The 16,307-nt window shown below is 44.0% G+C and overlaps 1 protein-coding gene across 3 annotated transcripts in view; it reads left to right on the top strand.

Annotated features, from left to right (window-relative positions):
* Positions 1-16,307, top strand: part of Sumf1 (sulfatase modifying factor 1) — a 78,571-nt gene that overhangs the window by 25,607 nt on the left and 36,657 nt on the right. For all 3 annotated transcript variants that reach the window (NM_145937.3, XM_006506445.4, XM_006506444.1), the window contains exons 4-7: positions 4,944-5,026; positions 6,750-6,872; positions 7,644-7,758; positions 15,281-15,394. In NM_145937.3, coding sequence (NP_666049.2) covers positions 4,944-5,026; positions 6,750-6,872; positions 7,644-7,758; positions 15,281-15,394 — 435 coding nt within the window. The remainder of the gene's footprint in view (positions 1-4,943; positions 5,027-6,749; positions 6,873-7,643; positions 7,759-15,280; positions 15,395-16,307) is intronic.

Raw genomic sequence — 16,307 nt, 5'->3', positions numbered from 1 at the left:
GTCAGTCTCACACACCGCATGTCACTGCTGTCCTTATGTGTGCTGTGGCATTGTCTAATTGGGAGGGCATCTTCCTGCTCACCTCCTTCATAGTGCATCTTGCTGTGGAGGAACAGGCTGCCTTATGTGTAGAAGGTTCTCGATGCAAGACTGTGATGAAAGACTGTCATTATGTATTCTTTAGAATATTCTGATAGGATACCTGCTGTTCCTTGACTTTGTACCCCTCGGGCACTTCCCACAGGGAAGTCCATATTGTGGAAGGGTGATCTGATGGGTGGGTGAGGCACAGACTGACTGAAGAGCTATTGATGGTGGGTTTTACTAATTGGAATATGTGCTCTATGAAAGCTTACTGCAATTTTGTAACATACAGTAACATGAATAAATGATAAGAAGACTGGCAACTCACATGGGTTATTCGGACTCCTTATCCAAATGCTTTGTATGTATTTTTTTATATTTGTATATTTGTATGTTATTTTGTTATATAATCCTTATGACAACCCTAGGAAACACAGCGATTTTGAAAAAAAGCCTTTGTATTGATTTTTTGGGTGAGTTTCACGTCATGCACCCCTATCCCTCTCACCTCCCAGCCCCTCTGTACCTGCCCTCTGCCCTTGCAACCTCCCTGTCAAAGAAAACAAAAATTAGAAATTAAAAGTTGAAAAACAAACAAAAATATGCCCTCCCCCCCCCCCCGCCCCAATCTCACTGTGGAAGCTGTGGTATGTCATGGTGTGCCACACAATACACCCTTTTGCCCACACAGCTTTACTTGTACATGGTCACTGCGATGAGTCATTGGTCTGGTTCAAGGCCTCTGCAGCACCATCAGTACTGGATCCTCACCTAGACTCATCTTGGATATCCTGTTGCCCTGTGTCATGGTGACCCTGCACCTTTGCTTCTGTAGGACTGTCCCTTTCACACACTCTAACAGCTCATAGATGGGATAGATGTTGGGGTGGACAACTCAAAGCCCCGGATTTGGGCCTATGTGGTAGCTAAGTTGGTCAGCCTGCCAGCTCTCTAGCACCTAAGCCAACCGGACCAGCTTTCTCAGACTGCCCAGGTAAGTGGCTAGACAGCTGGAGAGGGGTAAACATGGGGAATTTTTTATGTCCACATAAAAACTTATGTAAACTGGGGCCTGGAGAATATAGAGAGTCCGAGATCTTATGTCTTGTAGCATGTCAGGTGCTTCTATTGTGGTGCCAATGTGAAGTATGTGTTAACATATGACTAATGGTTTTCCTGGTTGTCACTATAGCAGACAATTTGCTCTTTGGAGGAACACGTGGCCATGTCTAGATTCATTTGTTGTATGCCACAGTTGGGCTAAAACTGGGGTCTTGTGGGTAGAGGTTAGAAGTGCTGCTTCACATTCTACCTTAGGCCTCTCAGGAGGCCCTAACCAAGACAGAATTATATGGCCTGGAGAAGGTCCAGAGTGCTGAGGCTGGTGAAACCTGTTTTGGGATGCATGCTCATTTGATTCTTGGTCCTTCACCCTTGTTAAGTGCATGTATATTCTCAGGGATTTTTTTAAAATTATCTCTAGCTATACTAACATACATTATTAGGCAAATATTTTATGGAAACAAAATTAGACCTACACTCTATAGGTTACCTTTATAACCGTACATGATAAATTTCCATGTTAAAGTAAGTTTTGCTAACTACCTATAGGACAACAGAGTAATTTTGTAATTTTTATTTAGAAGGTCTTGTAGTCTGCACGTATCCTTGTATTTCTTGCTTGTGTTCTATATAGTCTACATATGCCTTTGCATTCAGATCTTGCTGTTTTTAACTAAAGAGTCTGTTTTCTTTGGTCCCTGTGTCCCCTCCTGTGTAATGAGTTCTTTTGTTTCTCTGTAGACATCAGCGAAACTGATCATTGCGTAGCTCCTTTACCTTAAAATTTGTCAACAGTTGTATGTTTTGGGTGGTGTGCAAGAGTTGATGTGACATTGCAGACAGGAAAAAAGTGAGAAGCAGAGAAGGAGAGGGAAGCGATGTCAGGGCCCTTGGCCTGATGTGTAAGGAGGGGTCTGGGTACAAGGGTACATTTTGGTTTTACAAAGGTACAACCTGTCCATATGCCATCTTAAACTGCACTCTGGTAATTTCTGGTACATAGCAGCCCAACACCATCCCTGGCCTGAGGCATTTTCTTCTGCATTAGGGACCTCCACCTGGTAAAGCCAGATCTGGATTACGCTGCAGAAAGAGTTTCAGGATGAGCCGAAGTACAGTGGAGATAGTGAGCTCATTGAGTATGTCGACAGTAAGTCACCTGGGGAAAGGACAGTGCACAGTACCAAGACATGGGTGCAGGGTGTTGGACAGTCCTGCAGGACTCTGCTCTGGCTGTGTATGGTCCTGTGGCTTTCTAAGTTACATTCCACAACAGAAGTTATTTATAGCAAAGTTTCAAGAATAAGCAAGACTTAAAATTGAAGCAAAAAATGTATGAATTGGTTTACTTATTTTTCTTAAAGATTTTTCTTTTAAAGCTGTAAGGTAGTTTTACCAGTTTTCGATGCAGAGATGAGAAAGGACTGAGAGTGTGATAAGACTAAATGTTTTGGTGTTCTGGCCCAGGCAAGCAGAGTTCATTTGTAGCTTTTAGCTTCTTTGTTTGCCATCTTTAGAACTCCCTAGAGGGAGTTTTGGCAATATCAGTTGTGGACTTTTTGTTTGTTTTCTGTCTTTGACTCAGCAAGAAAGGCAAAGTAGATTCCAAGACAAGGGCTGCTGCTTTCCTTTGTCACATCTTTTTATTTTTGCCTGTTGTTCTATCCTGCCCCAGTGGGACTTGGCGGTTGAATTCAGTGAAATGCTGGGGACAGTGAAAGGAGCGGTGAGCCGCTGCTGCAGCAGCCCTTGGGTCTCCTCTGCAGAGCTCAGCTTTGTGGGTGTTCTCCTCTGAAGGCTTGCGGAGCTGGAGGAGCTTCCTCCTTTTTTTTTCTTTAGATATTTTCTTTATTTACATTTCAAATGTTATCTACTTTCCTGGTTTCCCTTCTGAAAACCTCCTCCCCCTATCCCTTCCCCATCCCGCTGCTCACGAACCCACCCATTTGCACTTCCTGGCCCTGGCATTCCCCTATACTGGGGCATAGAGCCTTCACAGGACCAAAGGCCTCGCGTCTGGCATTTGTTGTCTCCTCTAAAGACTGGCATATGGATAACTGAAGTCTTTCACAATGTAGAGTGAGTAGGCATGGACATCACCCAAAGCTACAAGCTCTTTGAAGAAGATTCAGCCTGCTGTTTATTACGGTTCCAAACTAGAAATGTCTAAATGCGCATTAGTGGGCAGAATGGATACAAACAGATTGTCTATTTGTTTTCATTGCTAAACGTGGAAGAAATATTTCAAAATACAAAATATCATGAGAGAACAAAAAAGAACGAAGGCGGTCCAGTATCTACCATCCAGATTTAATGTATTTTGTTTTTTTCTTTTTTAATTTAAGAGCTAGAATCTTCCATCGATAGCGCTTTGTGCTGGGAGTGGAGTGGAGTGGGCAGGTGGAGTCATGGTTATTTTGCTGCAATCCAGAAGTGGGATGACTTGAGCTTTCTCAAGTCATCTTCCCTTGACACCGGGCAAATTACCTGTCATTGGCACCAAACAGAACAAACCAGATTAGCCGTAGATGAAGGGTATGCTCACAGTTCCTGCGTGCTGTGAAATCTAATGCCTTGCAGTCGGTCATGGTGAAGGACAAAATGCCTTTTCTATTGAAGTGTTTAAACCAAAAGTCTTTTTCCATCAGGTTGTTGTGGAGATATCTTAAATGTTTTGATTGTGTTAATGTAGAAAAAAATGGATGAGGGTAATCTTGGCGCTCACAGTGACAGCTGTCATTGTCAGGAGGGACACAGTCCCTGTCAACTCCACCTCACCAGCTTATAAGGATGCAATGTGTTGAGAATACAGTTGGCCTCGGGCCAAACTCGAGTCCACTCCAGTCTATGTTAGAAGAATCTTTCCCAAGTTTCTGTTCTTTAGTATTAGCAGCAATGATTGATTTTTTTGTGGCTCTCCTTGTGACTGCTTGTCATAGGGCCATGCTCAGTGAGACTGGTTCCTTGTCCCTACTGCTTGATCAGTCATTACCCTAAGTTGCTAAGGGCAGAGCCTTAAGTCCTTTATGTTAGACTTCACCGTAATGGATGTTGGTGACTGTCTGCAAATGAACAAGCAGCCCTGGAGAAGGTTATACTGTGAACAGCAGAGCAATAGTTCAAAACTCCTTTTGACTGGCATCAAAGCCTTAGGTGCTAACCAGTCACTGTTCCCTCCTCACCCTCATTACTCTGGTGAGCACGATTAGCAGAGCCCCTCAAAAGTGGCTAAGGTTCTAGTAACAGTTTCCTGAGTATTTCACAGTCTTGCCTGATTTGGCCCCCTAGTTTCTGTGTTAGTTGAGGCTGGATTGAGATCCTATTTCACAGAAAGTCTGTCAGACATTTTGTTGAGCTGCAGATTGAACCATGATCTTTTAAACATAGTTTCTTGTTTTTCTTCTGAGTTCCACTTGATCCCTGGCCACTTTGGATAACCTTTAACCTCATGTTTAACGTGAAGATGAACTGTTTCCTCATCTTTTAAGTTGGAGACATACCTCACTTCCTATCTACCACTTGTCACAGCTTATAGAGGATAAATGGGCAGGACAGCCTTAGAAAATCCCTGTAGCTATGTGGCACTTAAATAGACTTGTATGAACTAATAGTTTCTTGTTTGACTATGTGGTCACATGTAAGTCTATGGCACTGATACTCTGTAAAGTTACATATTTTAGAACCCAAAAAGGCCTCATGACCCTATGTGAGATTTTTATTATTTGTCTGTGTGTATGAGTACGGTGTATTTCTGGAGTCATAGTAGCTGATGGAAGCCTATTTTCGGTTGCTTTGAGGTTGCAGCTGCTCCATGGTGGTTGCCTGTCAAGGGAGCTAATTGGAGACACCCAGAGGGTCCGGACTCCAGTATTCTGCACAGGTGAGTCTGGTCATGCCCTGTTGATATGGTTTGTTCCAATGAAAATTTCTGTGCTCTTGCAGAACTCAGCAGCTCTCTTCATATGTAAAATGAATGGCAGGTATAATCAGCCACTCTTGGGAGGGCAAGGAGATGATGGGAAATAATGTATATGAAGTCCTAGTCACAGGGTCTGCTCACGGAAGGCCTTGACTAAACGGACTCTTTCCTGCTTCATTTGGCTTCAGAGTTCCTCCTCACAGATTGCCTTGCTTTGGACAGGCTCTCACAAATGTCATGACACATTTACTCAGAACAGTCTAGCCACGAATGTGTCTTTATGTGAAAGAAGACTGTCACTCTTATGGATACTAGTTGTGTCCTATCAGGTGGCCATGTGCTTTTTAGTCCTGGACTGATACACTTAGAAGCCAAAATCTGACTAAAACAAAAAACAAAACAAAACAAAACCCAGAGTGGCAGTACGTCTCCGGGGTGGCAAGGAGGTAATTATCTTAAGCAAAAATAGAGATGCACATTATACCCTGGGGACGAAGGGGGGTTTCAGTTATGACTTGGCTTCCAACAGCCAGGAAGCTGTTCGTCTAACCCCATTCTTCAGACAGGGCTTTTGGCCTTTGTTTCTAACTACATTCAAGGTTATTCCCCTTAAAATCAGGGAACAGGGAATATATATATGAACTTCAGCTCTAGAGACACAACCCCCTTGATAGATACAAAACTTTTTAAGGTCTGAACTGGCTTCCTCTGTGTAGAAATGGACGGTGAGGTAGAACGTTGCAGGATCCTTGAGGACCTGGGGTGGACTTGTTCTCTAGATCTCAATTTTACCTTCTTTTCCAGGTGCAAAGTTGGTTAGGAAAACCCAAAGGAGACTGCATTTTCATTGGTGGTGCTAAGACTTGAACACATAGCCATCTGTTTTATGACCGAGCTGCACTCCCAAACTGGAATATACTTTTAAATTTATGCCCTAGACTCAGAGCTACTCAGGAACCTTTGTGGAGTAAATTAATGAATGTCCTATAGGAATTCAGAGCTGCATGAGGAGTTAGGTGGGCCAGTCTAGGTCACCTAAAAGTGAGTGGTGATTTCAGCTCCAGTGACTTCCTCCATCCTCTCAGGAAAGGCTGCTAGTGTGAGGCAGATGGTGCTAGCTGACCCTTAGTAGGATAGCAGAAACATGCAAAGTTAAAAGCTAGGTGTCTGGAAACAGGCTAAGGGTTTGGCATGTCTTTTAGGGACTCACAGATGTGTAAGGGAGTAGATGCCAAAACTACTGTGTAAGCCCAACAAAGTTCTGGTTTACTTTGCATGGAGCTCTGTGGAATGTACAGATTATAAGCTGAGCCTCTGTGGGCCTTACATGTCTGCTGTGATAGTCACTGGAGGCTCTAAGGTGCCCCTAACCATTTTGCAAAATGCGGAAGGAGCCAGAAGCCTCTGCTGATGACTCTACGCAGCTGAGCCAATAGGGGCAGAGCTTCACTGTGCCTGCCATCCCCATGGAATCTGTGGGCCTCCAAGGCTACAAAGTGAAGAGATGCTTGAGTGCAGAGAGGCTGTGACCCATTTGGGCATCTAAAACTTCAGAAGTCCCCACTGCAGAGGACAGGTGTGTCGCAGCTAGGCTTTGAAATCATGACTGTGGTCACTTTCTGAATCTACCTCCTGCTTTCTGTTCAGGCCGTTGTCTCTTTTAACTGCGCGTGTTCCTCTCTAGGTCAAATCATCCGGTTCTCCATGTTTCCTGGAACGATGCTGTTGCCTACTGCACATGGGCGGGCAAGAGGTTGCCTACTGAGGCAGAGTGGGAATACAGCTGTAGAGGAGGCCTGCAGAACAGGTACTCAAACACAAGGCCTTGCCTTGCCCTGCAGTGTGTTGACATTCTCTTCTACACCTTCTTCCTCTGCTCCTCCCTTCTCCCTGGCTCCCTGGAACTTGCTGTGGTCAGGAAGTTGATTAATAACAGCTGGCTTTTCTTCTTCCTTGTGAGGTGCTTTGGTGACACTAGTGGGTGAGTCACAAACTTTTTACAGTTCCTAAAGCCAGGTATGGGACCAAATGGACTCTGTAGTGGCAGAGTGAGCGCTGGCCACACACCCGCTCCTATGTATCCCTCCTCAGAGCTGCTTGGCAGGCTGCCCTGCTTTTAGCATTTTCTTATTTTGGCTGTCTTCTGAAACCACGGTATTCTCTGCTTCTGCAGCCATGAGACAGAAAACTCATGTTTGGGTCACATCTTCTAGGAAAAGCTCCTTAAAATAGACAGGGCTTAAAACAAAGTGTGGTACGCAGTGCCTGCTCATGTTACCATATAAGTCCAGAGTGATGCCTTGTGTCTCCGATCTCTAGAAGGCCTCTTTCAGTCATATCATTTATCTCAGGCCTTCTCAGTGCTGAGGAGAGACTGACGTTTTACACACTTGACATGAGTTGTTTTAAGAAAATTTCTAAAAGTTCCAATTAAAAGTTATATTTACAAGGGTATCTTTTAAAGAAACAGTTCACCCAGGACAGACGTGCATTGTTTGTTCTCTCCCACTGCATCCTTCCTTTTGACTGTGGTCCAGAAGCCCGTGCACCATGCTGATGCCTGTGTCTCTCCTCACAGGCTTTTCCCCTGGGGCAACAAACTGCAGCCCAAAGGACAGCATTATGCCAACATCTGGCAGGGCAAGTTTCCTGTGAGCAACACTGGCGAGGATGGCTTCCAAGGAACTGCCCCCGTGAGTAAGCAGGCTTCTTGAGAAGGGCTGTGTGCCTGGGAGCCAAGGCACTGGGCCTGGGTTGGAAGACCCGGGTCTGACACCAGCATCTGGAGGTTGAGGCAGGAGAATCAGAACTTCAGCTTGGCTACGTAGTGAGTTCTAGGCAAGCTTGACTTACAGGAAGCCCCATCTGAAGAACACAAAACCAGGGCCAGAGAAATTCATCAGTGGGGAGAGGTAATTGTAAGCAAGTATGCTGACCCATGTTATCACCTAGAATCCTTGTAGTGGGAGGAGAGAGCAGAATCTCGTAAGTTGTCTCCTTGTTTCCACACACACTGTAGCATGAGCTTGTGTGTGTGTGTGTGTGTGAAAGGTACCATTTGCTCTCTGACCAGCACTGTTCTTCCTTCACTATCCACCCTCAAGAGTGGCAAATGCTGGAAATCATCAGATGTCTTGTCTCCTTTAGGGTGCTTTTTTTTTGTGTGTGACTATATAATGCACACTATAAGAAAAAGACTCCCTGGATAGAGGAAGAAGCTAAGCTGGCCTGGCAGTCTACTTCCCAGGTTAATCTCTATTAGCACTCTGGTCCCTGACCTTCCACTCATCCTAGGGGTTAGTGGTGATGGTGGTACCAGCTTTGCAGTGTGCCAGGATTACTGCTCCATTATCATGCATAGATCTGCTCATTTGTAATGTCCATTTAACTCTTTAAGATGGGTATTGGTGTGCCTGTGACATTCTGAGGCACAGAGATGTAAACTCCTGTTCCAGTTTACATAGCTGGGAAAGTGACCACAGCTGATTCAAATCCCAGCTTGGCTTGTTCCCAAATCTCATGATCCTAACTACCCTTTTTGCCAGCATGTGTATCTCTGGTGTCTTAGTCAGGGTTTCTATTCCTGCACAAACATCATGACCAAGAAACAAGTTGGGGAGGAAAGGGTTTATTACACTTCCATACTGCTGTTCATCACCAAGGAAGTCAGGACTGGAACTCAAGCAGGTCAGAAAGCAGGAGGCTATGGAGGGATGCAGAGGCTATGGAGGGATGTTCTTTACTGGCTTGCCTCCCCTGGCTTGCTCAGCCTGTTTTCTTATAGAACCCAAGACTACCAGCCCAGAGATGGTCCCACCTACAAGGGGCCTTTCCGCCTTGATCACTAATTGAGAAAATGCCTTACAGTTTGATCTCATGGAGGCATTTCCTCAACTGAAGCTCCTTTCTCTGTGATAACTCCAGCTGTGTCAAGTTGGCACAAAACTAGCCAGTACATCTGGTATATATGTAGCATATATATTTTTATATATTTCTTTTAAATCATATTGGATAGAATATTTTAAAGATGTTATTTTTAGTTATTTGTGTAAGGGTATGTGCAGGCGTCCACAGAACCTAGAAGAGAAAGTTGGGTCCCCTAGAACTTGAGTTGTTACATGCAGTTAGTTTTAACTTTGGTGCTGGAAAATGAAGTCGGGTCCTCTGGAAGAGCAGTCATGTGCTCATCCATCTCGCTGGCCTCGGGATGGAAGACTTGGAATCCCGCTGCTTCCCCTTTACCGCCAGGAGCGTTTTATCTGTCACGCATAGACCATGATCACATTGCCGTTCACAGGCCGGATAACCTGTCGTGTAAATAAGTCCTGATTTGCTTAGATAATACTGCAGTGGACATCTTGTATATTCATACTGAGCATCTCTGATTTTTTTAAAAAACAGATTCTCAGTGCAATCAATGGCTAAAGGTTAGAAAATGTCTCAAATGTCTCTCCATTCTCCTCCTTCACTTCCTCTTCCACCGGGAATCAACCCAATATCTTGCCTATGGCTAAGCATGTGTGCTCTCACTGAGATACACTCCCACCCTAGAAATCTTCTCTTGGCTAAATTGTGTCCAATAGTGCCCAAGGTATGTTTCCTTTTATTGATGTGGAAGAGTTCTTCTCTCATGGAGCTTTTGCCAACAGTACAGCCATGAAGGTATGTTTTAAATCATCTCAGTTTATTTGTGTGGCTATAACAAAATCCCATAGACTTGGTCACTGATGAACAGGAACATGTCTCACAGATCTGGAAACTAGAAAGTCCAAGATGGACACCTTAGTAAGATTGGCATTTGTGTATCCCTTTGAAGGTAGCAACAGTACACTCGCTCAGTCTTGTGCCTGTCTATAAAAGAACTCATGGCATCAGTCATTCCTTAGTCACCTCCCATAGGCTACTCTCTTAGTCCTGTTGAATTGAGGACTAAGTGTCAGCATGAGTTCTGAAGGGATACCATTCTTCAGACCAGAAAAACAAAACAAAACAAAACACTTTATTTTCTCTTAAGACAATGAGGAAAGAAGTTTTATGATGTAGAAATAGCCCTACTGCCTGGGTTTGTGAGAAAGAAAGTGATTCTCTCTCTCTCTCTCTCTCTCCCTCCCTCCATCCCTCCCTCCCTCTCTCCTTCCCTCCCTCCCTCCATCCCTCCCTCCTCCTTCTTCTTAAAATTTGCATTTTTCCTCAAGAAAATCTCGCAGAGTATATTTATATATTTGACACAGATATGTTATTTGGAATGTGACCAAATGGTTAGAAAGTTTCAGTTTGAAAACTAAATAAATGAGAGTAAAAGACCAAGAAATTCTGGGAAAAGAAAGAGTGAAGAGGCACCTGATATAAGAAAAACTGAAAATCTGTTTGAGCTGTTGTTGGCATTGTAGCATTTGGAGCAGAATTTAGTTAAAAAGCAAGTTGCTTGAGGATACTGAGTCCTCCGTAGCACATGATGCATTTGTGTTTGTATCCAATTCCATGTACGCGAGTTACATATATGTTAAGCCAATACAAACTGATGGGAGAAGATGCATTATTCAGTAAGGCAGAAAAGGCAAATCAAGCCATCTGGTCGCTGGTTCCTCCTAAGTTTCTTTCAAGATAGCTGCTGCTCTTCCAGACACATAGTTTTGTTTGTAAAGCATTGGAAGTCTTAGAAGGCAGTGATTTCTACCTTTCCTCATGCTTTAAATGGATAACAAGCCAAGCTTTTTGGTAGGAGCAGGGCATGGAGTGAGGACTTACAGGGGACCTCTTGGCCAGCAGAAGTGGTGCTGGAGCAAAATGTCAGGGGTGGTGCCTGATGTGAGTGTGTGTGAAAGTCCAGGCAAGGAAGGCCTTGGCTGTCTGAACCTGTCAGATGCTCAGTAGGTAAAGCTGTTTGCCAGCTAGCACCATGGTCTAAGTTAAGTTAGATCCCTGGGATCTAAGGATGCTAGAAGAAGATAGACTTTCATTACCTGCCCTCTGACACGTACAGACACATTGTGCTACATGAGTGGGTACACACGCACACACATACTCTTTTTTTCTCTCTTTCAAAAAATGTAATTAAAAAGATATTAGTTGTTACAGAGATCAGGGCAGTAGCTTCACTTCTAGGTCCGGGTAGCACTGAAACAGATAGCACTACATGTCAAACTCATTTCCAACTTCTCTGGACAAGAACACGTGAAGGAGCCTGGCAGGAAGTGGGACCATGGCAGGAGGGGCCTCCCTCAAAGTGTATAGTGCCACCTACAGCAGCTGCAGTAAACCCTGAACCCAGAGCATTGCTCAGATGGAGTAGACCTTAGTTGTTATAGTAACAGCATTCACATGAGAGCTGTGAAGGCCAAAGTACAGAAGTGTCCATTGTTCCACTGTTGAACAGGATCGTTTTGTCCTTAGAGATGGGCAGGCTCCATCCCAGAGGCACAGGTGAAAGCTTCCATTGTCTCTGTTGTTGGAAGAAGTCTGTGGTAGCTATAATGAACCAGATCAATAATGTAAGCCCCAGTCAATTTTAGTAAGAGACTATGATAAAGCTGCTTTGGACAATTACAGACATTTCCTGTGATTACCACCATAGTATTGTATGTGTATTTAATTAAGTGAGCTGAAAGGAGGAGGAGGAGGAGGAAGAAGAGGAAGAAGAAAAAATAATGAGTCATTTCTGGATAACCTTTGTAAACAACATAAAGCTCAGAGGGCCTGATACACACACACACACACACACACACACAGACATACACACAGCCACACACACACACACACTCACACACACAGCCACACACACACAGCCACACACACACATACACACAGCCACACACACACACACACACAGCCACACACACACACACACACAGCCACACACACACACACACAGCCACACACACACACACACACAGCCACACACACACACACACAGCCACACACACACACACACACACACACACACACACACACAGACTCACAGACTCACATACAGAGACGGAGAGACAGAATTAGAGACACAGAGACAGAGACAGATCAGTATGAGATATGCACTCTCTGTAGATGTTTATTTTATTACCTTTATTGTGGTTCTTGGGATTGAACCTAGGACCACACTAGCACTAAGCTACACAAAACCCTGCTCTGCCCTTCCATTGCTTGGCATTAGTGTTTGACAAAGAGGCCAGCAGGTATCTGCAGAACTTAACCTAAAGACATTGCCCCCCAGTTACCAAGATAAAACTGTTACAGTTACCAGCAGCTCTGAAGGAACCCGTTCTTAAAGTAGACTTAATCAAGGATGGGGAAGGCTTCAGATGGTCACATCTATGTTAGGTGTCTTTAAGTTTAGTTGATGCCTACAAAAATGACCTCGAATTGACCTGAACTGTCCTTTATATTGTCTTAGTTAGGGTTTCCATTGCTGTGATGAGACACTATGACAAAGGCAGCTCTTATAAAGGATAAAATTTAATTGTAGCTGGCTTACAGTTTCATTGCAGTTTCTAACAGTCCATTATTATCATGGTGGGAAGTGTGGCAGCATCCAGGCAGAAATGGTACCATGGAGTGAAGAATTCTACATCTTGATCCAAAGGCAGCTGGGAAGAGACTATGTTCCACACTGGGTGAAGCCTGTCTATAGGAGACCTCAGTGTCCACCTACACAGTGACATACTTCCTTCATCATCGTCACACCTCCTCCAATAAGGCCATACTTCTTAATAGCGCTATTCCTTATGGCCTGGAATTCAAACACATGAATCTGTGGGGGTCGTACTTATACAAACCACCACAGTTGTCACCGTGCTCTCGGAAGTCGAGGACAAGAATCTAACTTACTGGGTTGTTCTCATTTTTAAGACAAGGTCAGGCTAGCACCGGACACCTGAGACTCTGAGTGTTGCACACTGTGAACCTAGGGAGATGGAGGGATGTTTTGCCATTCTACCGTTCCACCATCACTAATTCATTTTGGTTTTAATGCTTAGCAGCTCTTAGCATTTCAAGAAGGATTTGGCTTGTCCACTTGTTTTCATGTGAGGTTCCTGGGAGGAAGCTTGGTTAGTGTGATTCATGTGACCTTGAACAGTGAGAATTCCATTTCCCACACTGCCCTGCTCACATATAATACGTTAGTAACTAAGAGGGTGCTACCTTCCAGATTCTACTTCAGATATTCTCTTATTTAAAGGGGGAGGGCGAACCTTTGATGGGCACTGTTACTTCCCTGTTGAGGACTAACAGCCCAGGAAGGTTAACATGGTACCTCCCATGTCCCGTCTAGAAACCTGGAGATGGATCCCTTCTCTAGAATGTGTTTCAGTTTCTTATTCCCCTGGCCTCGTAGTGTCTTCCACTTCCTCCCTGCAGCCTACTCATTTCTTCTCTTTCTCTTTCCTTCCAACTTAGTCCAGGGGCTCTTTCTGTTCCAGACATGTTTTATAGCTTATGCCGTGGCCTCCCCTCCCTCTTGTTTCTTATATTTGGATCACAGATCCTATTCCAGGGCATGCGTAGATCCTCCCACTGGAGTTTGTACCTTGGAATTTGTGTGGCCTTTCCTGCCCTCATACTTTCTCTGTCCCATTCTGCTTTGTAGAGCTGTATTGAAAGAGAACGAGTGAGTGTGAGTGTCTGATGTGGCCCCAGCTGGCCTCAGACTCACCATGTAGCCCAGGCTAGTCTTGATCCTCCTGCCTCCACCTCCCAGATGGTGGGATTGCCTGTGTGCCTGTCAGGCCCAGCTCTTTAGAGCTGAATTTAGTTTCAGGCATTCTCCTTTTGCTTCCTTCATTAAACTCTTTCTGAACTCATTTGCCACGGAGCCCCTCCCTGCCCGTACTGGCCGCACATGGCATTTCTGAATGAGCCAAGGCTGTTTCCATAGTGAACGCTCATTATGGAAGCAGCATGGTGGGGTTTGACTTCCCAGCTCATCTCCATGAACTGCCTTTCAGTGTGGCTTCCTAACTTGGATTAAAATGCACTGAATTGCCCAACTGACAGATGCTTCTGTATTCATGGGTAGATGTAAAACCATCTGAAGCCATTTAGACATGAATGTTAGTTTATTCATTCTTACAGTCTTACTTCTTCAGTATGGAAAAGCATGAATTATGAAAAGAGAAAAAAATATCTCCGAAGATAATGGCCTTTTTCATCACAAACATATTTTTTTTAAAAAAATGTCTATTGAGAAGAAGGCTAAAATAATTTTTCCCCAAAGGTTTTTTTGTTTTGTTTTGCTTTTATATTTTGACTTTGTCTTTTTTCGATATCTCCCTGTTCCCTGCCTATTGTGGGGACAAAACCTCGGACCTCACCTTACACACTTTTCCACTGAGCTAAACCCCTAATCCTGATGGGGAAAATCTTTAAGTCATGAAACTGGCCAGTGACCTGAATTCACTATTGTTCAGTGTGTTTTCTCCTCCTGCCCTCTGTCTTACATAAACTGCACCTTGCTTCCATGCCTGTGGGTGTTATCCTGTACTGTCTGACCTGCCTTTGAATTGGGCCGTGATTCCTTGATGGATGTATAATTTACTGCAGACTGCTGCATTCCGGAGACCTGCTGTTAGAAACACATGGGTTAATGAGCTGACATTTTCCTTATTTAATGACAGTGACTGCAGATTAAAGAGAAAATGGTCAACTGGATGGAGCTTGTGGAGGAGGCAGAGTTAGTGTGGAATCTATGGCGCTAAAAGACACTATTTGCCTGGAAAAGCTGCTTTCCAGTGACAAGACGTTGATACTAGGAGGACATTTCTGTTAATGATCTTGAAGCCTAAATACTGTTTGTCTGTATACCCCCACATACTCATACATACATGCACACACACACACACACACACACACACACACACACACACGCACGCACGTATTCTTACACGCACCTCTCTCCCATATTAGTCAAGCCTTGGTACTTATAGTTAGTGTTAGTTACTATTGTTTCCTGTTAAAAATAACCTCACCAGTTCCAGCCCATTTAATACACTCTCTTAGGTTTATAAACTCCCTCTGAATGCTTAAAGTAAAACAAAACAGAGGGGGCCGAGATTTTTATATTTATTTTTCCAGACTGGTGTTTGGTAGGTGGTTATGAAAATTGGCATTCCTATTATGAAATAAATGATCTTGATTCGTTGATGTACCAGAGAGATTTTTTATAGCACTATAGATTTTAATAGTGAATAATTAATTGGTCAATGTTGTTTTCTTTATTTTTAGGTTGATGCCTTTCCTCCCAATGGCTATGGCTTATACAACATAGTGGGGAATGTGTGGGAGTGGACCTCAGACTGGTGGACTGTTCACCATTCTGTTGAGGAAACGTTCAACCCAGTGAGTATCTTGTAGAATAGGCTTGTATCTTGATGGGTGACCCTTGTCCTCTGAGCAGACAGCAGCAAGGGTTTCATGCATCCGTCTTGACATTAACTTTCCATTTCTTTAAAGGAATACCGTGTACATGTCTCTTGTTTCAGCTTCAGAGCCCTTTATAAAAATGTCTTATTTTATGTGCCACTGGACTGTGATAATGGTAACTATTTTGGGGTGTTTACCTATGCTTCATCTCATAAATTTGAGCAAAGTGTGGTATATAAATGGCTGCAAAATTCACTAATGTTTTATTATTAACTGTTAAGATATATGACACGGTATTCTTCATGAACCTCCTCACCTGGGCTGTGATGAGAACGGATTTTGTTTCAGCAGTGTAATTTGGAGAAAATGAGAGGAACTTGTTGAGTGAGAAACTTGAGTCACTTAGCAGTTGTTTTCATGAGCCTGTTCATATGACATTCATAGGAGAATGTACCTATTCCTTGGAAAAGAAGACCGCCTTGTCTATTTGAGTTTTACTTCCCCTGTCTTTTTAAAATAAGTTATTTATTTATTTATATCCCAAATCCCCTCTCAGTCAGTCCCCCTCACAGAGACCTTTCCCCATTCTCCCTCCCCTTCACATCTGAGAGAGTGGGCCCCCCCCCCCCGTGGCTATCCCCCACTCTGGTGCATCAAGTCTCTGTCACTGTAACCAGACAAGGCAGCGCTGTGGGGAACGCTTACCACAGTCAGACTACAGCTTTAGAGAAAGCCTCTGCTCCAGTGTTTGGGGGCCCCACATGGAGACTGAGCTGAACGTCTGTTATATGTGTGCTGGGGGCTTTGTTTCAGCCTGTGTGTGTTCTTTGGTTGGTAATTCAGTGTTCGAGAGTCCCTAGAAGTCCAGGTTAGTTGACTCTGCTGGTCC

Source organism: Mus musculus, chromosome 6 (assembly GCF_000001635.26).
Source record: "Mus musculus strain C57BL/6J chromosome 6, GRCm38.p6 C57BL/6J".
NCBI lineage: Eukaryota > Metazoa > Chordata > Mammalia > Rodentia > Muridae > Mus > Mus musculus.
The sequence above is the reverse complement of the archived record's forward strand: the minus strand, read 5'-3'. Positions and strand labels throughout refer to the sequence as shown.